Here is a 21,105-nt window from a genome sequence, read left to right on the forward strand (position 1 = left end):
CCACTTGACACCCAGCTCTCACCTGTGGCTCCAAGTAGCTGTCAGCATGGGACACCGGCCACACCCCGGAAACTGTCTCGACTGGCGGGCTAAACCAGGTGAGGGTAGCCGATGAGTCTGAGACCCTCGGTGAGTTAGGGCCTGTCTACCCATTGCATGCGAAGGCTGGATCCAGCTGACTGAGGAAACCTGGTTCAATGGTCAGGAAGGCGGTGACAGCAAGCGTTGTGGAATGCTCAAGAGCATGACAAGACACGTAGGCGTCCTGGTCATCCACTGCGCCCTGCCCTATCTCCAGCCGTCTCGACTCTTGTCCTGGATACAGATAGGAACTGGGAAGAGAGAGTGAGGTTGACGTCGCGCAACTCTCCCTCACTTTAATCCAATTCATGCGCAAGTCTCGACATATCATATCAAGTCCTGTGGCGATGGGCGAGGGACGAAGCAGCAGGTGTGGATACACTGGGAGCTGTAGCCGCGGACCTGCACGCAGGCGGCTCAGGTATAATGATCGTTCCTCACTGACTGAAGCAGCAGTGGAGCTTGGCGTCTTCTTGAGCGACTGAGCAGCCCTATTCAGGATTGCACTGCTCACCTCCATAGAATGAGGAGGGGGCTAGAAAAGGTGCCCTAAACATTGCCTGCTTCACCTTACCCTGGCCAGCATACCACGGCTGGCGGGGATCCCATAAAAGCGGTCGAACAAAAACAAAACTTAGAGTGACACCGATCACCATTGGCACATGGAATGTGCACACGCTACTGGACAACATCACAGCAGACAGACCGGAGAGAAGAACAGCACTTGTTGCCAGAGAGCTCGCACGCTACAACATTGACATTGCAGCCCTTAGCGAAACTTGCCTTGCTAATGAAGGACAGCTGTCTGAGTCAGGCGGAGGCTATACATTCTTCTGGAGTGGCTGCAGCAGTGATGAGCATCGAGAATCTGGAGTTGGATTCGCTATCAAGAATCATCTTGTTCGGAAACTTTCCAGTCCCCCCAAGGGTGTGAATGACCGACTCATGACAATGCAGCTTCCGCTTCAAAAAGGAAAACAAGCTACTTTGATCAGCGCATACGCTCCCACAATGACCAACCCAGAGGATGTGAAGGATAAATTCTACAAAGAACTAGATGCTCTGCTATCATCAGTGCACCGCACAGACAAGCTGATCCTGCTTGGCGATTTTAATGCAAGAGTTGGATGCGATGCCGCAGCCTGGGAAGGAGTCATCGGGAAAAATGGAGTGGGAAAGTATAACAGCAATGGCCTGTTACTGCTGAAAACTTGTGCAGCACATGACCTTCTGATCACCAATACGGTCTTCGGCCTCCCTACCTGTAACAGGACTTCGTAGATGCATCCCCGTTCCAAGCACTGGCATCTGATTGACTATGTCATCATCAGGAGAAGGGACAGACAAGATGTCAGGGTTACAAAAGCTATGTGCGGCGCTGACTGTTGGACAGATCACAGGCTCATAGTATCCAAAATGAAGCTCCGTATCATGCTGAAGAGATGACCACAAGGCTGTAAGGCTCTCAAAAGGATCAATGTGTCGAAGCTGAAGAACAGCCGCATCACTGAAAATCTAGTGGAAGATTTAGAGAATGAGCTTGCTGATCTTCGTATTGAGGATGACGCTGAGAAAGACTGGGAGCGATTCCGCAACACTGTCCATACAGCTGCATCGAAGGTATTGGGGCCCTCTACACGCAGGCGGCAAGACTGGTTTGACGAAAATGATGCAGAAATCCAGGCCTTACTTGCTGAGAAGCACCGCCTGCATCGTGCATATCAGAACAACCTATGCTCAGCGGCAAAGAAGACCGCCTTTATCAACGCTGGCAGAACAGTACAGAACCGACTGCGCAAAATGTGGGACTTGTGGCTGAGCGCCAAAGCAGATGAAATACAGGCGTATGCGGACAAGAACGACTATAAGCAGTTCTATGAAGCCCTCAACACACTCTATGGTCCACAGTCTTCTAGGAGCTTTCCCCTCCTGAACTCTGATGGCTCTGTGCTCCTTACAGAGAAGACGCAGATTCTCCAGAGATGGGCTGAACATTTTGAAGCAGTTCTCAACTGCCCCTCAGTCATCAATGATGAGGCCATTGACAAGATGCCGCAGGTTGCAGTCAATGACTCCATGGATGCTTCACCAGAAGAGGACAAAGTGAAGAAAGCCATCAACCAGCTGTCAAGTGGCAAAGCCCCAGGGTCAGATGCCATACCAGCAGAGGTGTACAAAGTCAGTGGACCCGTGCTGCTGCAGAAACTCACTGAGCTGTTTCAGTCCTTCTGGAAGCAGGGATCCATTCCACAGGAATTTAGAGACGCGTCCATCGTGCACCTCTGTAAGAGGAAGGGCAATCGCCAGGTATGTGACAATCACCGTGGAATCTCGTTGCTTTCTACAGCGGGGAAAGTTCTTGCACGGGTTCTGTTGAACCGATTGATCACTCACCTGGAGCAGGACTTACTGCCAGAATCAGAGTGCGGCTTCCGCAAGGGACATGGGACTATTGACATGATCTTCGCTGCGCGTCAGCTACAGGAGAAATGTCAAGAGCAGAATCGTGAACTCTACACAACTTCTGTGGACCTCACGAAAGCGTTTGACTCTGTCAGTCGCCAGGGTCTGTGGAGGATCATGTCGAAATTTGGCTGTCAAGACAGATTCATACGAATGGTTCGTCAATTTCATCACGGTATGATGGCTCGTGTCCTGGATGACGGTGAAACATCTGAGGCCTTCCCTCAAGCAAGGGTGTGTTTTAGCACCCACTTTGTTCAGCATGATATTCTCTGCCACTGTGACTGATGCCTTTCAACACTGCACTGAAGGAGTAGGCCTGAAGTACAGAACTGACGGGAAACTATTCAATCTGAGGTGACTGTGTGCCATCACCAAGGTGAGGGAAACTGTACTTCGAGACTTTCTCTTTGCCGATGATTGTGTTCTGAATACTAGTACAGAGCCAGAAATGCAAGCCAGCATGGACAAGTTTTCATCTGCATGCAACAACTTCGGTCTCACCATTAACATCAAGAAGACTGAGCTCCCCACGCTCCATACTCTGAACCGTCCATCACTGTAAATGGACAGAGACTTCAGGCAGTGGACCACTTCATGTACCTGGGCAGTACCCTTTCCTGAGCAGTGTCAATTGATGATGAAGTAAACTGCAGAATTGCTAAAGCCAGCTCTGCATTTGGCCGATCGCGCTCCAACGTCTGGGAACGTCGAGGGATCAGCCTACCAACGAAGATGAAGGTCTGCCAAGCAGTGGTGCTTCCAACTCTGTTGTACGCCTGCGAGACATGGACTATCTATCGGAGTCATGCACGAAGGCTCAATCACTTCCACATTTCCTGTCTGCGAAAGCTTCTGAAAATCAGATGGCAGGACAAAGTGCCCGATACTGAAGTCCTTACCAGAGCCAGTCTGCCGTCAGTTCACACACTGCTGATGAGAGCCCAGACCAGATGGGCCGGACATGTCGTGAGAATGTCAGACGAGCGCATTCCTAAACAGCTCTTCTACGGAGAACTCACCCAGGGAAAGCACTCCCATGGAGGACAAAAGCAGCAGTTCAAGGACATGCTGAAGACCTCTCTGAAGTCCCTCGAGATCAACACTGCCACATGGGAAACCCTCGTACTGAACCGTCCAGCATGGCGCAGCCTCATTCACACAGGCAGTAATACCTTTGAGGCGAGGCGTACTGCTGAGGCTGAAAGAAAGCGTGAGCTGCGCAAGTCCAGAGCTGCCCGCACATCATCGACAGTGCCATCACATGTCTGCCCGATGTGTGACAGGACGTTCCACACCCGAATCGGACTGATCAGTCATCTTTGGACGCACAGAGCCCGGTCATCGAACGAATGAGTTGTTGAGGTCTTCATCAACAACGATGGACGAACATCATCATATTAAATGTTAGTTACAACATCTGATCTGCCAGCTGCTAAGGAAAGATAAAACCAACTTACTTCATTGAAGGAAGTAAAGTAAGTTAAAACTCATCTGGAGTTAGAATTCTTGATGTAAGCTATTGATATACATAAAACCCAGGGAATGCAATTGATAATTTATACCTATTAGAAACAAGACACTCATTAAATACCTGGTTTAAAAGTTCCTTTAGTGCTTTTCCTGTGGATTCCAAACCTCAGCTGGAGATCATCACTCCTTTGCCTGAGACTTTTTTTTTTTAAATACATTGAATACATTTATTAAAGTGGTCAGCTTTCAACAGAACCAAATTTACAAGGGTTATACCAATTTCCTGTTTCTTATGTACCCACATGACCGGTGTGACGGGATCCTCAGGGTGCATCCTGGGAATGTAGGACCCCTGTGCCCCCTTAACTCTCCAGCCTGGGCTGTCTCTCACAATGCCTTGCTAGTGACAAGCAGCAAACCCCTCCAGGCACTGTTATCACTCAGCACAACTGCATGTGGAGTCCTACACCCAGCTAGATTGCATGAATGTTCCTAAAGCCACTCATGAATCACACAGAATAAGGCACCAGCCAAATCTCCCAGCCATGTACCTCCGGAATATACAGTCTTGCACTGCTCAAGATGAGCAGTGAAAGTTTATTAATTGGTTCCCCACTTCATCAATAGAAAGTGGATATATACGAGCCTTCGTAAATCTGAGAAGATTTACCAAATACTTCAGGCAAACTCACTGGTAAAGATAAACAGTAAAACAAGCTTATTGATTACAAAAGATAGGTTTTAAGTGATTGTAAGTGATAAGTCAGAGTTAGTTACCAAAAGAAAATAAAATAAAAGCATGCAGTCTAAACTCTCCACCTTATTAGATTGAGCAGTTTCTCACCCCACTGGATATTGTAGTTCATAGTACACAGGTTTCACCCTTGAAACCTGTGGCCAGTCTCCTCTGTTGGAGTCTTTAGTCTTCTGAGTGTCCTTGTTACTTGCAGGGTAGGTGGGGGGAGGAGAAAAGGCCAAGCATGGGGCCACTGTATTCTGTTTTATACCCTTAGTCCATGTGCTTGTAGAACAAAAGTCTAGGCATGTCTGGTGGGCATTGCTGAGTCCCCAGGCAAGGCTGAGCAATGCCCCTGGCCTTATGCAGGTGAGTCATTGAACTGTAACTCCCTTGCTGGACGATGGCTCTTGATGGTTGTTTGACACCTGCTTGGGCATTGGTTACTTTCCTTGCTATTGTCTCTGGGAAACTAATATCCGGCCAATTCCCCAACTTACAGCATGATCATAACCTTTCCCCTAATATCTTACATGGCGTCTTTTACATGCAATATCACAATTATATAAATGAGGAATAAATAAGGGGGTTACAGGACGCTCCTCTGTTGTGTAGAGTGTCACAACTGGTCATACTGAGTTTCTATAAAAAGACAACATGTTGACTATACTGAAATCATGTTATAAATGAACAAGCAAACTTAAAATGTTGATCATTACAATAATGCACCTTAAACATTTTCTGTATTGAAACGTTAAAAAGACTCAAAACCAAACTTCCCAGCTTTGAGCCTGGTTCCTCTAAAATTGGCATTTTCACCTCTAACATGAATAATATCTAGTTGGGCAACTTGTAAATGTTGACAGAGTCCACAAGACAAGAGGAATATTATTGCTTAATCCTACTTCCCACTTTTTATTAACTTTTTCCTGTTTGTCAGGATATTAAAGAAGTTCACTTATCTGTATTTTCATCAGTGCATTAAAAGCCTGTGGCTTTAAGCACTAATACAGAACTGAAACACAAATGCTGATGTTTGAAACTACTGACTGAGTCAAATAAATACTTCCTGCAATTTTAAGTTACCAGTAAAACAAAGTTACCTAACTGAACAAGAGCACCAGAGCATTATTTATCTTGCTGTATTTCTTTTCTTTTCCATTTATTTATCAATCACAAGTAAAACAACAACAAAATAGATGTATACGCGCTAACACCTCACAGCAGCACCCAAGAACAATACAAATGACTAGGCAAAGAGTTAAATAAGCTACTAAAATGGAAATAAAGGTCACAAGTAACTACCACATAAACTGATAGGAAAGTGATAGGGAGGTGTGCACCATGAATCAGTACATCCTTTAGGGTTTTGTTTTTAAAACTGTATCATTAAAAGATCAGCATGTTTACGTGTTTACCTAAAGGACCCTAAAACTTTAGACATTAATGAGAGTTAATATTCTTTTGGAAGGGTCTCTTCTCCCAGAATATGGAGATAGAGTATGCTGGACTCCTCAGATAGCCAGACACTCTATTTAGATATTTCAAAAAAAATAATCAACGCAACATTATCAGCCAAAAATATATTGAATAGGCATAAGATGACACTGCCTCAATGGAACAGCCAGCCTGTTTTAAGAAGAGAGAAAACTAATTTTTAAAGCAATTCCTACAGTGCACAGAACAAGGTGGTTACCCCTGGATTATCCACTTCCACAGACTGATGCCATCTCTGTGTTGATGACATCCCAATCCACTTCTCTATCACAATTTATACCCATCACCTGTTCCTTTCTAACATCTCCTCTTGCAGAAGGACTGCCACATCTCAAGCTCAACATGGCAAAACCTGATCTTCTCAACTTGTCTGATAGTCTTCATTTGTCTACATCTTGGTCACCGCCTTGTCTTCTCCTCCTCTTTGGCTCATAAGACCATAAGAACGGCCATATTGGGTGAGACCAAAGGTCCATCCAGCCCAGTATCCTGTCTACCGACAGTGACCAATGCCAGGTATCCCAGAGGGAGTGAACCTAACAGATAATGATCAAGTGATCTCTTGCCTGTCATCCATCTCCACCCTCTGACAAACAGAGACTAGGGACCCCACTCCCTACCTATCCTGGCTAATAGCCATTAATGGACTTAACCTCCATTAATTTATCTGGTTCTGTTTTAAACCCTGTTATAGTCCTAGTCTTCACAACCTCCTCAGGCAAGGAGTTCCACAGGTTGCCTGTGTGCTGTGTGAAGAAGAACTTCCTTTTATTTGTTTTAAACCTGCTGCCCATTAATTTCATTTGGTGGCCCCTAGTTCTTTTATTATGGGACTTTTCCTTATTCACTTTCTCCACGCCACTCATGATTTTATATACCTCTATCATATCACCCCTTAGTCTCCTCTTTTCCAAGCTGAAAAGTCCCAGCCTCTTTAATCTCTCCTCATATGGGACCCTTTCCAAACCCCTAATCATTTTAGTTACCCTTCTCTGAATCTTTTCTAATGCCCATATATCTTTTTTGACATGAGGAGACCACATCTGTACGCAGTACTCAAGATGTGGGCATACAATGGATTTCTATAAAGGCAATAAGATATTCTCTGTCTTAGGGTATGTCTACACTATGGGATTACTCTGAATTTACAGATTTCGATTTTTGGCAACCGATTGTATAAAGTCAAGTGCATGTGGCCAAACTAAGCACATTAATTTGCCAGTGTCCGTCCATGTACCGAGGCTAGCATCGACTTCTGGAGCGTTGCACTGTGGGTAGCTATCCCAGAGCTATCCTATAGTTCCCACAGTCTCCCCTGCCCATTGGAATTCTGGGTTGAGATCCCAATGCCTGATGGGGCCAAAAATTTGTCGCGGGTAGTTATGGGTAAATGTCGTCAGCCAATCCTCCCTCCGTGAAAGCAACGGCAGACAATCATTTCGCGTCCTTTTCCCTGGATTGCCTGGATTCCCAGACGCCATAGCACAGCAACCATGGAGCCCGTTCAGCCTTTTTTCACTGTCACCATATGTCTACTGGATGCTGCTGACAGACGCGGTACTACAGCGCTACACAGCAGCATCCCCTTGCCTTTGCACGTTAGCAAAGACGGTTACCAGTCATACTGTATCATCTGCTGTTGTCATGGGTGCTCCTGGCTGGCCTCGGTGACGTCGGTCGGGGGCGCCTAGACAAAAATGGGAATGACTCCCCAGGTCATTCTCTTCTTTAAGTTTTGTCTAACGGAGAGTCAGTCCTGCCTAGAATATCAAGCAAGCCTACTAAAGAACCAGAGAGGCAAACAGCCACTCCGGGTCAGAGCCCCAGACATCCTGTTGAAATGATGAGCTGCATGCCATTCTAGGGGGTGCCCCTACAACAACCCCACCCGTTACTTCCCTCCTCCCCCACCCCTCCCGGGCTACCGTTGCAGTTATCCCCCCATTTGTGTAATTAAGTAATAATGAATGCATGAATTTGAAACAACACTGACTTTATTGCCTCTGCAAGCAGAGATCAAAGGGGAGAGGGGAGGACGGTTGGCTTACAGCAAAGTAGAGTGTACCACCATTCTGCACTTGATCAGCCGATAGCTGAAAATGGGAATCTGTGATAAGCACTAGGATAGAAGCACAGGCAGGACTGAATCTCCATTTGTATGTGGGCCTTTGGTTGACATTGGTAAAATACAAAATGTTCCAGGATATGTATGTTGGGGGACAGTTCTAAACAGCAGCTTAATTTTTTTATTTGCAGCTAAATGTAGAGGTCTAAGTATCTGATTGTGAGCCCTGGTAGCAAGGGGTAGGCTGGGGTAGGTGAGACCGCGCGGTGCTGCCAACTGGGAGAGCAGCCTGAGGCAGAAGCCTCCAGATGGCATGATATTCCAGGCAGGACTGAATCTCCATTACACAAAACTTAAAGAAGAGAATGACCTGGAGTCATTCCCATTTTTGTCCAGGTGCCCCCGACCTACTTCACCAAGGCTGGCCAGGAGCACCCATGTCTGCCCAGGCGTCCCCGACCAATCTCTCCGAGGCCAGCCAGGAGCACCCACAGGACGACGATGACAGATACCAGTCATACTGCACCGTCTGCCATCTGCAAGGCAAGAGGATGCTGCTGTGTAGCGCTGCAGCACCCCATCTGCCAGCAGCATCCTGTAGACATACGGTGACAGTGAAAAAAGGCGAGAAACTATTTTTTTCCCTTTGCTTTCATGGGGGGGGGGGGGTCGCTTACAACATATACCCTGAACCACCCGCGACAATGTTTTTGACCCTTCAGGCATTGGGAGCTCAATCCAGAATTCAAATGGTTTTCAGAGAGAGTGCGGGAACTGTGGGATAGCTACAGTCATCAGTCGTCCCTCCCTCCATGAGCATCCATTTGATTCTTTGGCTTTCTGGTACGCTTGTCGCAGCTCCTTAAGTTTCACGCAACACTGTGTTGAGTCCCTGTTGTGGCCTCTGTCCATCATGGCCTTGGAGATTTTTTTCAAATGTTTTGGCATTTTGTCTTTTGGAATGAAGTTCTGATAGAACAGATTCATCTCCCCATACAGAGATCAGATTCAGTATCTCCCGTACGGTCCATGCTGGAGCTCTTTTTTGATTCTGAGACTGCAAGGTCACCTGTGCTGATCAGCGCTCCACGGCTGGGCAAACAGGAAATAAAATTCAAAAGTTCACAGGGCTTTTCCTGTCTACATGGCCAGTGCATCCGAGTTCAGATTGTTGTCCAGAGCGGTCACAATGGTGCACTGTGGGATAGCCCCCGGAGGCCAATAGCGTTGAATTGCAGCCACACTAACCCTAATTCGAAATGGCAATGGCAATTTCAGCGCTACTCCCCTTGTCAGGGAGGAGTACAGAAATCGATTTTAAGAGCCCTTTATGTTGACAAAAATGGCTTCGTTGTGTGGACGGGTGCAGGGTTAATTCGATTTAATGCTGCTAAATTCGACAAACTCGTAGTGTAGACCAGGTCTTATTCTCTATCCCTTTTTGAATGATTCCTAACATTCTGTTGGCTTTTTTGACTGCCGCTGCATACTGCATGGACATCTTCAGAGAACTATCCATGATGACTCCAAGATCTCTTTCCTGATTAGTTGTAGCTAAATTAGCCCCCATCATATTGTATGTATAGTTGGGGTTATTTTTTCCAATGTGCGTTTTCCCCCAGCACCTTGTCTCAGCCACTCACCCTTCAGACTATCCAAAATGCTTCTGCTACAATATTCATTCTCCTGATCACAGATTAGATCACTCACCACTTTCAGTCTCTTCAACGGCTTCCTCTTGTTTTAGGGCTTGTCTACACAAGCTACTCCCACTAGCTTGCCATGAATTAACTGTCCATGGGGACCCTGATGACCTGTTAGTGCACATCTTCCAACAGTGGCTAGTGCCTGATACTTCAGAGAGAATGAACAGAACAGGGCTATTATAGTGATCCATACTCTGTCATCCAGTCCCACCTTCTGGCAGTCAGAGGTTTAGAGACACCCAGAACATGGGGTTTTGTCCCTGACCATGTTGGCTAACAGCCATTGATGGACCTAGCTTCCATGCACTGATCTAATTCTTTTTTTAACCCAGTTATACTTTTGGCTTTCACAACACCCCCGGCAATGAGTTCCACAGGTTGATTGCGTGTTATGTGAAGAAGTACTTCCTTATGTTTGTATTAAACCTGCTGTCTATTAATTTCCTTGGGTGCCCCCTGGTTCTTGTATTATGTGAAGGGGTGAATAATACTTCCTTATTCACTTTCTCCACACCATTCATGATTTTAAACACTTCTCTCATATCCTCCTTTCAGTCATCTCTTTTCCAAGCTGAACATTCCCATATGAGGAGAGATTAAAAAGCTGGAAGCTTCTCCATACCCCTAATCATTTTTGTTTCTCTTCTCTGTACTTTTTCCATTTCTAATATATATTTTTGAGAAGGGGTGACCAGAATTGCACCCAGTTTTCAAGGTGTGGGCATATCATGGATTTATTAAGTGGCATTATGATATTTTCTGCCTTATTATCTATCCCCTGTGAAATGGTTCCTAACATTCTGTTAGCTCTTTAGTCTGTTGCTGGACATTGAGTGGATGTTTTCAGGGAACTATCCACAATGAGTCCAAGATCTCTTTCTTGAGTGGTAACAGCTAATTTAGAACCTATCATTTGGAATGTATAGTTGGGATTACGTTTTCCAATGTGCATTTCTTTGCATTTATCAAAGTTGAATTTCCTCTGCCATTTTCTTGCCCAGTCACCCAGTTTAGTGAGAGCCCTTTGTCATTCTCTGCAGTCATCTTTGGGCATAACTATCTTGAGTAATTTTGTATCATCTGCAAACTTTCCATTTCACTGTTTACCCCCTTTTTCTAGATCATTTATGGATATGTTGAACAGCACCGGTCCCAGTACAGATCCCTTCCCTCCCTTTGTTTCCTTTCTATCTTTTAACCAGTTAGTGATCATGAGAGGGCCTTCCCTCTGATTCCAGGATTGCTTACTTTGCTTAAGAGCCTGCAGTGAGGGACCTTGTCAAAGGCTTTCTGAAAATCCAAGCACACTACTATATCCACTGGATCACCCTTATCCATATGCTTGTTCACAGTGTAATGCTGACAGATCAGCTCAAATCAAAATCAGAGGCCAATTCACTTGTGTGTGGATATCAAAAAAATGTTAATGTTATTGTCTTCACATACCTGTTACCTGTAGTTTACTATCACATTACATTAAGCATACCTCGTATTTAATTAACCCTAGATCAAAAAGTGTATGTTAGTGAGAATTTACTTGATGTGAAAACTGCATGAAAACTAATGAAAGATTGTTTGGATTGTTGTAACTAAATGCACTGTTCATATCTTTGTAATTGCCAATCCTGTTTGATGGGCAATCCACCTTGGAACTCTAAATGAAGAAGCATGCTAACTTCAAAGCATGGATCATTATGTTCAACAATGTGAAATCCACAGACTCAGTCTGCATTTAGTCAACAAAGAAAAAGCCTTTGCTATGATGGAGACACTTACCAGATTGCTTTCTGGGGAAAACCGCTATAAGAATGGATTCAGGGAATAATCAGGTATCTCTGAATTGCTTTGGATTAAAATAGGGTGGAATACTGAACAAGTGGACAGAGATCCCTAGAATTACACTTGGTATGCCTGAGGAACTTTTGGAAATCTAGCAGATTACTACAACTCTGTTAACATTTTGGACTTACAAACTTGGACTCACCTGTTAATTACTTTACCTCCTTAACCTCTCAATAACTCATCCTTTTTTCTTATCTAATAGACCTTTAGTCAGGTCCAGAGTACCAATTTGATCTGAGGTAAGTGACCAATTCTTTTGGATTAGGAGTAACCTAATGTGAGGTGATTTTTAGTTTTAATAACCTTTCATCACAAAGTCCAGTTTGTCTGGGTGGCCAGACTGACAGGAAAGCCTAAGATGACTGTCTGTGACTCCATGGTAAGGCTAATATAGTGATCAGGAGTTCGCATTTGTTACTGGCTTCGTGAAATCTAATAATAGAATATACCACCAGTTTGAGGTGTCTGCCCTGTTTCCTGACAGTCTGACCTGAGTTCGGCACTCGCAGGGGTGAGCCACTTAAGACAGCCTGACAGACGCCCTCTGAGAATTCTAATAGATTGATGAGGCATGACTCTTCCCCAACATATTCCATTCATCTACCTGTCTGAGAATACTGTTTTTTACTATAGTTACAAACAATTTGCTTGGTACTGAAGTTACGCGTACCAGCCTGTAATTGCCAGGACTGCCTCTGAAGACTTTTTTAAAAACAGACGGTACATTAACTCTGGTCCTGAAGCTGATTTAAGCAATAGGTTACATACCACAGTTAGTAGCTCTGCAATTTCATGTATGAGTTCCTTTAGAACTCTTTAGTGAATACTATCTGGGCCTGGCAACTTATTCCTGTTTAATTTATCAATTTAATTTAATCAAAGCCACCTCTACTGACACCTCAATCTGGGACCGTTCCTCAGATTGGTTGCCTAAAAAGAATGGTTCAGGTGTGGCAATCTCCCTTACATCCTCTGCAGTGAAGACTGATGCAAAGAACTCAATTAGCATCTCTCATTCCCTTCAACTCCCCCTCCCTTTGCTCCACCCTACCCTTTCTCCTAATCCCTCCCTTTGAACCATCTTCCTCTCTCCTCTTAACTTTTTGTACCTTCCTCCATGCTGCTCCCCCATGTTGGAACTCCAACCCCACACACGTCTTTCGTGCACTAAAAAAGTAACTTCTCTTTACTGTATCCCTCTTCAAAACATATTTCTCTCCTGAAACACTGGTAGGATAATCTTACAAAACATTGGCACTACCTATACCACTGCCCAATGACGGTAGCTCCTGTGGAGAGGGACCATGCTTTTCACGTACTGTAAGGTGCTCAACAAATATTCATGACTGTTAGAAAAGCTATTCAGGTTAATAAAGCCCTTTTCTGCACCTGTGTGTATTTGTATGGTAGAGGCGATTAAGAGCAAAATTAGCAGGCAAAACAAGAGTTATTTACCATATTGATAAACCGTTTTTCCCCCCCAATAAAAGATGCAATATGCATGATTACCTCCAGAATTAATACACACTCACCATCTGTGTTTCTTCCTGGCATTTCTGCCTCACATCATTTAGCATATCTTTCAGTTTGGCTTTCTGCTGGTCCATTTCATCTAGACGGTCTTGAGCATCTTGTTTCTGAGCTTCCAGCTCTTGCAAGTTACTTGTTTCTCTGTCTAAATCATTTTGCAGTTCCTGAAAAAAGTTCCACAACATTATTGACTACACTTAACCAATGTCTTGTGACAAGCGGTTAAGCTTAAAGAGACATACTGAAGTAGGCAAACCCCAAATTCAACCTGCCTGTGTTGCCTATAGAATTTCCCCCATTCAAAGGTTTCAGTGCTTTTTGTAAACAGATTAAAACAAAACAAAAAAACTTGCCAGCACTTCAGCACTCATGAGTAATCTACTATAACAAATCAATGTCCATGTGATGAGAGAAGAATCTCAGAAGACAAGGATTTCAGCTATTCCAAGCCTATTATAAATTATTTTTAGAACATGAATTTCAGAATTTAGATGGATACCTTCACAAAGCTGTTTAAACAGTATTAATGAAGCATTAACAAAGAGAAACATTTTCTATTATATTCTATACTATTTGCATTTTACACTAACCAGCATCAAAAAAAATATTTTCTACAGAGCACAGAAAAATTAAATCATTGTTACAAGTTATTCCCCCAGTGCCAGAATAAACATACCCAGATGAATTAATAAAGGAAGTAGTGTGGAAAACAAAACAAAAAACAAAAAACAAAAAACTGTTCAAAACATAGATGGTGCTTCCTGTAGAATTTTAAAGAAATGTCATTAATAATAGTCCAGAGTTTTTACCTGAACTTCATTGGTTTTCTGTCTAATTGATTCCTCCTTTTCTCTAATGTCCTGCTCTAGTGAATACTTCTCTCTGTACGGAAAACATTCACATGACTGATACAATTAAAATAAGACAATATTTTACAAAAAAATTAATTAAATGTTCTTTTGTAAACAATGCACAGATGAAAAAAGCAATCCTACATTTTTGTCATACTTTCAAGAAGTAATTAAGAAATACAATTTTTCATATTTAAAGACTGATTTGCCCCACAATCAGTCTTCTCACTTCATGCACAAGGCTCCAAGTAACCTTCTAGGCACTGCTCCTGCTCTCAGTAATCAGTGGGAGTTATTATTAACTTCAAAGACAGCCAGATAAGGCTCCTGAACTGTAGCATTCAAGAGACAATATAGGACCAATGGAAGTAATGATCACCAGTAACCAAAGGGAAGTAATACCGAAACTGTTCTACTAACCAGGGATTCAATTGTTCCATTTAAATGAAAAGGAAGGTTTTAATTTGTGCAAAATTTACTTTACTTACCTCAGAGTGACATTTCAGAATGAACTACTTTGGCTATAAATAAAAAAATACAGTGAACAATTGGGTTCAATTATATAAAAGGTGATGGGATCCTATTTTTGATTGTACCATATATACACACACACTTTTTTTAAAAAAACAAGAATCTATGGAACCAATAAATGCACTGCTCCCTAATGAACTAGACTAAGAAAGGTTTCCTCTTTTTTGGAGGGTACAGCGGTTAGATACTCTAATGCAATTTGTTAAGAGCCATCATTAGTGAGGAAAATCCTCCATTTCCCAGGCTCAGAATACTCAACTTTAACAGTACGCTATATTTACCTCTGCAGATGTGCAATCTCTTGACTAATATCATCAATTTCTTTCACCCCTGTAAATTCTCCTGATCCAACAGAACTTGAACTATCCTGTAAGAAATCAAAATGTTCCATTATAAAGCAAGCCAAATGAAGAACAGGAACGCATTCTGGGCAAAGACTGAAGATACAGGATCCACCCTTCACTTTACACTTGGCCAATGTACATGGCAGAGGGGCATTGCTGGCACATGATGGCATATATCACATTGGTAGATGTGCAGGTGAACGAGCCCCTGATGGTGTGGCTGATGTGGTTAGGTCCTATGATGGTGTCCCTTGAATAGATATGTGGACAGGGTAGGCACCGGGCTTTGTTGCAGGGTTTTGGTTCCTAGATTGGTGTTTTTCTCGTGTGGTGTTTAGTTGCTGGTGAGTATTTGCTTCAGGTTGGGGGGCTGTCTGTAAGTGAGGACTGGCCTGTTCCCCAAGATCTGTGAGAGTGAGGGATCGTGCTTCAGGCAGGGCTGCCCAGAGGATTTAGGGGGCCTGGGGCAAAGCAATTTTGGGGGCCCCTTCCATAAAAAAAAGTTGCAATACTATAGAATGCTATATTCTTGTGGGGGGCCCTGTGGGGCCCGGGGAAAATTGTCCCACTTGCCCCCCCCTCTGGGCGGCCCTGGCTTCAGGATAGGTTGTAGATCCTTGATGATGTGCTAGAGATGCCACTAGCCGTCACCTAGAGCCCCCAACTAAAACCTCTCCAGCGCATCATCAAGGATCTAGTCCTCACTTACAGACTGTTGTTTTTGCTGATACAGACTAACACAGCTACCACTCTGAAACCTGTAGAAGCTATAGTGACAGGCATTCATCACCAAACACAGAGTAGACTGGAAGTTAAGGGGCCAGATTCAAAGGTTCTCTCTTACTTCTTAAGCAAGGAAATGTTCATTAAATGATCACTGAGGAAGGACCTCAAGATTTGGCCTTAAGTGTAATTAAAATCAGCATTTCTAGTCCCCTGAAAAGTGACAGTATTTGAGAGAGAACTGTAAACCGAATCCTCTCAGCTTTCATTGTCTTGACAATCAGGACATCTACAGTATTTAACTATATTTTTAAACAATACACTGCAAAAGGCTTCTTACTATTGTGATGAGAAAAACAGGCTTTTTTTCTTTTTAAGCACAAAATATGTGGTATTTTTTAGCAGAAACTAGCAACTCAGAATGAAGGAATAGGGGACCTGAGTTCCCAACTTACATGATTTAACATCTTAAGACCCTACTTTGGGAAGATGAGGGATCCTTTGGCATGTATGTTTAGCTGGGGTCAGGTAAGCATAAGGAAAACCTAGATACTAATTCTTACAGTTACTAGACAACAGTTCCCTGTTCTCTAACACTACTCATATTTTATAAGTACAAACATGCATGGAGACTTGTACTGTTCACTGTGAATCACCAGAAACAGAATATGCCTTCCAACTTTCTTGCAAATATATTGTTAAAAATATGAGCTGCCATGTTAGTCTCTTAGGGTATGTCTACACAGCGCGACAGCACTTTAATGTGGCTGTGTAATTGTGGCTCCAGTGCTGGGAGAGAGTTCTCCCAGCGCTGTAATAAAACCACCTCTGCAAGGGGAATAGCTCCCAGCACTGGAGTATTATCTACACTGTCACTTCATTGCACTGAAACTTGCATCGCTCAGGGGTGTGTTTTTTCACACCCTTGAGCGAAGAACATTTCAGCACTGTAAGTGGCAGTGTAGACAAGGCCTTAGACAAATATAGCCCACTAATCAACATGAACAAAAAGTTCATAAACTACACTCACATAAGGTGCCATTTTTTTCATGCTACATTTAACTATAAACATAGCAAATCAAAAATATGAAGCAATGAATTAAAGAATGAGTGGGAAGTTTAAGGATCTTTCACCAGGGTATATTTATTGGCAGCAATTTAATGTAAGTTATGGACCTAGTAATTTAATATGCCAACATTGAGCTATTTGTCAAAACAAGTGCTTGAAAAATTAATGGATCTCAGATTGTTGAAGGAGCTCATACCACCGGCTAAACAGCCAGAAGTGGCAGGGTCACATTGTAATGACATCACCACACTGTTAGGTGTCATAAGACACTAGTGCTAAGAGATGGGGAAAGACACAGAAATAAAGAATTCAAAGTTACAACTGGACTATACAAGCAAATTTGCATTCTTTGGGGTGTTCCAATTACTCACACGACGCATTTCTGTTAGCGCAGAGATCTCAGTTCCTACAGGGGTCAAGTAACCTGACAGAGTCTACAGAGAAAGGATATAGGAGAAATAGAAGAGCTTCAGAGAATGGCAACAAAAATGGTCACAGGCCTGGAAAGATTTCCATTTGGGGAGAGAATGAAAAGATTATTTCATTTACAGACAAAATTATAAGTTATATGACACGTGCATTGTATGCATTGGACGAGGGCAATGTCAGTGTCAAGGAGGCCCATAGATGAAGGGTGAAATACAATTGAAACAGATAAAAGGAAATTCTCCCCCTACAATCCCAGAAACACACAATGCTTTGACCACCTGTAGAATTCACTGCTACAAGCTATTGAGGTAAAAAGCATAGTAGGATTTAGAAAAGAATTAGACATTTATGTGACTAATGTAGAGTATTATTAATATAGCTAATTACACTAATATTTAAAAGGTATAAGGGTTACCCTCATGCTTCAGGGAATAAACCATTAATTGCCAGGAATTAGGAAGTCATTTCCCCCATTACGAGGATTTTATACTTTCAAGGGAAGCATTTAGTACTGCCAGAGTCAGAGACAGGACACCAGACTAACTCAATCATTGATCTGATCTGCTTTGGCAATTCCTATGTTATTTTCATTGTCTTGCCAGGTCCATCTATTTCATATCGCTTCTAATGTCAACTTCTCAATTTCCCTTATTTTCTTTAGTCATCTTCTAATTTCTTAAGACAAGACTTAACATTTTTCTGGTTTCTTCATCCCAGCTGTTTCTATGAGTTTTCTGTTAATCTTGTAGGACTTCTTCCTTTGTGGCATCTGTGCAAAATTCTTAATCTCAGACTTCATTCAGAGCTATAATTCACTTTTAGATTATTAGCTCTACAAGACCTTCAAATTCAGTATTCACTCCTCCTTTCTAAATTTGCTGAGTTTTTCCCTTTCTCTCTCAATGCTCAGCATGCCCACTTCCTACATTTCAGGTCAACTCATTAGAAAGTCTATTTCATTCAAACCAGTTAAAAAAAGGGAAAGGTTTTATAATAAATAAATATTTAAAGAAGAAATCTTAACTATGTTATGTAAAGCCTCTGCTCAACTGCGACTATAAGAGCTGTAACTTTTTCATTAAATTCTGCAACCTTTTTGCAGACTTTGTAACTTCAGTTATTGTTAGCATAGCTTTTAAGTTTTGTAACCTTTGCAACCTCTGTAACCTTTTCAAATTACCACTTGCATGAACTTCCAAGCTGTGTAATATCCCATCTCACAATCAGAGAGAGTGAACAAGGGAGTGTGTGGGGAAGATAAGGGAGTGTGAACAAGGAAGTGTATGTGGGACTGGGCAGAGAGGAACTGCAAGGAGAAAGGAGCCCAGAGCCAGGAGTGTCTAATATAATCTGCCCTGAGAAGGCAATCACGAAGTGCTGTAAAGAAAAGAAGAAACTGGTATGCATGAAAGGAACTGGTCTGGGAATGCTTCTCGGTGACGGACACAGAAGGAAAACTCAGTGTACGTGACAGGAGTCGCCCAGTTGCAGAAAAAGGAAGCAGCCATGCACACAAGCACCTGCTGCTTCTTGACCTGCTCAGCAGCCTGGATTCGTGACCGCAGGCGGACACACCAGATCTACCATGCTTCGGCTTCTCGACCTCCATGCTGTCTCCAGTAACTCTCTGCCTGTGTAAGCGTCTGGGTGCATGAGGATATGAATGAGTGAACGTGTGCGTGTATGAATAAGCTCCATCTCTTTTCTATCTGACCTAAGAGCGGCATTGTAATAAAACTAATACAAGTGTGACCCTGGGTTGGTTTTTAGGGGAACAGAGGTAACATTAGTGGTGGAGAATGCAGGGTTATTATTATGATGTAAGATGAGCATGCAGACAGAAAAATATATCCTATTTCAGAGCTCTTCTGTTTAGCTGTACTATAATGCAAAAAAGTGAGCTATCATCTGTTTATTTGATGACTAGTCATTCATTTATGATTTCCTAGAGATGTGTGTCAGTCATATCTTCCTGACACCTTGTCCTCCTATAGCGTCTGTGATGCTGACCTCTCCTTATACACCAATAAAGATCCAGAGAAGTAGGAGGAGAATCTCTTTTGGGGTCTTTCTCTCATTTCCCATTTTCTATAGGACTCCCAGAAGCAATGTTGACTCTACTTTTTTTTTTTTTTTTTTTTAAACGGAACAAGCTACCACCTCCATGAAGCACTATTTTTGTCCTTGGGCAAGCTTATACTTTTTTTATTTTTAAAGTGAGTAGTGTGTATGGGGGGAGGGAGAGGGCGGAAGTGTGTGTGTGTGTGTTGGGGCAGTCAAGGGTGTGCATGGGGGGCTACTCCATGGTGGCCCATCCCCAGTAGCACACACTAGTAGTTCCTGTCCTTGGGATTCACTCTGAAGCAGCCTTAGAAGCCTGGCCAGGCATGTGGGATGGGCAGGCAGTGGTGTCAGATGGACATCCTCCAGGTTGGGGGTTTCAGACGCACACACCCCCAGGCACTCGCATAAAAGGGCCTAGTCTGCAGCTCCCACCTCTGCTGCCTTTTGGCAGGAGCAATGACTACATTCCTGGAAACCAACTGCCAGGCAAAGTGGGTGTGTGTGCGTGCGCACACTTTGACCACGTCAGACCACAGCTCCAGAACCTCCACTGGCCTGGGCTGGCGCTGAAGAGCCTGGCCAGGCCCCTCACCTGAACTCATCCGTAAGGGGAGTCCTGGAGTGTGCCTCCAAGACCTGAAGGGCTTCCACTCCCCTTGCAGGGAAGAAGTGGGGCTGTATGCATCCAGTCACCAAGAGAGGGGGAAAGAGCAGAGTGAGCTCTTAAAGGGCCGCACCACATCCCTGCTGAAGCTGCACAGAGGAGACGTGAGCAGCATGACTGCACAGCTTTTATAGAGAAATTGCCATAAGGCTATGTCCTTAGCTCACTCTTTCTCACCTTTTATTCCCTACTTCTGGGTGACCTCATCCACTCACATGAATTTCATAGATAGCCATTTCAATTACAGTACAATCCCTATTTTACAAACTAACTGTGGATTGAGGAAAATTCATAAAATTTAACATCTGAAAATTATAGTAGATATGGTGCATAAGTACACTATGATACAGTGCATTGCCGTCTTTTTGTCTTTCTAACCATAGCAAAGCAATTTCCAGTGCACTGAAGGCACTGGGATGTGAAGGGCTGTCAACTTGTTCTTCATCAACATTCATTTACATTATGTGGGATTTTTTTTCCTCCCTCTCAGGAAAAATGGTTTGTATCACTGGTACTGGTATGATTAGTATTCATAAAACTGAAGTTCTACTGTACCATCTTTTCACCACTCACTCCCCTTCCCCTCACTTGTTTATTTTTTCCACCTATTGGCTCTCATTGTACGCTAAGTTTGTAAGCTCTTTTGGGAAGGGACTACACCTTTATATTGTGCATGTACAGTGCCTAGCAAAACTGGGCCAACGTCCCTGGCTGGTGCTTGAAGGTGCTACTGCAACACAAATAATAAATAAGTCTACCTCCACTTCAGACCCACCTTCCTCCAATCCCATCTCTCAGTCTCTTTCTATCTCATGACACCTGCCAGATGTCTCGCCGTTAAACTTTATGTAGCCAAAATTGAATTTGTTTTCACTCCAAAGCACTTCCCCTAGTCCTCCGTTCTCTCTCACTGTTTGACACCACCACCATCATTCCTGTGGTCAGGCTTCCTGTGTCTACCCTGGTAGACATCTTTAACTTCTCCTCTTTCTCTGAGTCTGCAAAATCTAGGCTGTCCCCAAATCATGCCACTTCTT

General features: G+C 43.4%; 1 protein-coding gene across 11 annotated transcripts in view; it reads right to left on the minus strand.

The window, feature by feature from the left end:
• The window catches only part of EPS15L1 (epidermal growth factor receptor pathway substrate 15 like 1), a 91,019-nt gene that overhangs the window by 48,091 nt on the left and 21,823 nt on the right, over positions 1 to 21,105 (minus strand). For 9 of the 11 annotated variants that reach the window (XM_039515424.1, XM_039515430.1, XM_039515422.1 and 6 more), the window contains 4 exons: positions 17,283 to 17,345; positions 15,057 to 15,142; positions 14,203 to 14,275; positions 13,396 to 13,557 (listed from right to left, as the gene is read on the minus strand). In XM_039515424.1, the coding sequence (XP_039371358.1) occupies positions 13,396 to 13,557; positions 14,203 to 14,275; positions 15,057 to 15,142; positions 17,283 to 17,345 (384 nt within the window). The remainder of the gene's footprint in view (positions 1 to 13,395; positions 13,558 to 14,202; positions 14,276 to 15,056; positions 15,143 to 17,282; positions 17,346 to 21,105) is intronic. The other 2 variants (XM_039515426.1, XM_039515421.1) reach the window with 1 other exon arrangement.

The sequence above is a fragment of the Mauremys reevesii genome, linkage group 26 (genome assembly GCF_016161935.1).
Source record: "Mauremys reevesii isolate NIE-2019 linkage group 26, ASM1616193v1, whole genome shotgun sequence".
Classification (NCBI taxonomy): domain Eukaryota; kingdom Metazoa; phylum Chordata; order Testudines; family Geoemydidae; genus Mauremys; species Mauremys reevesii.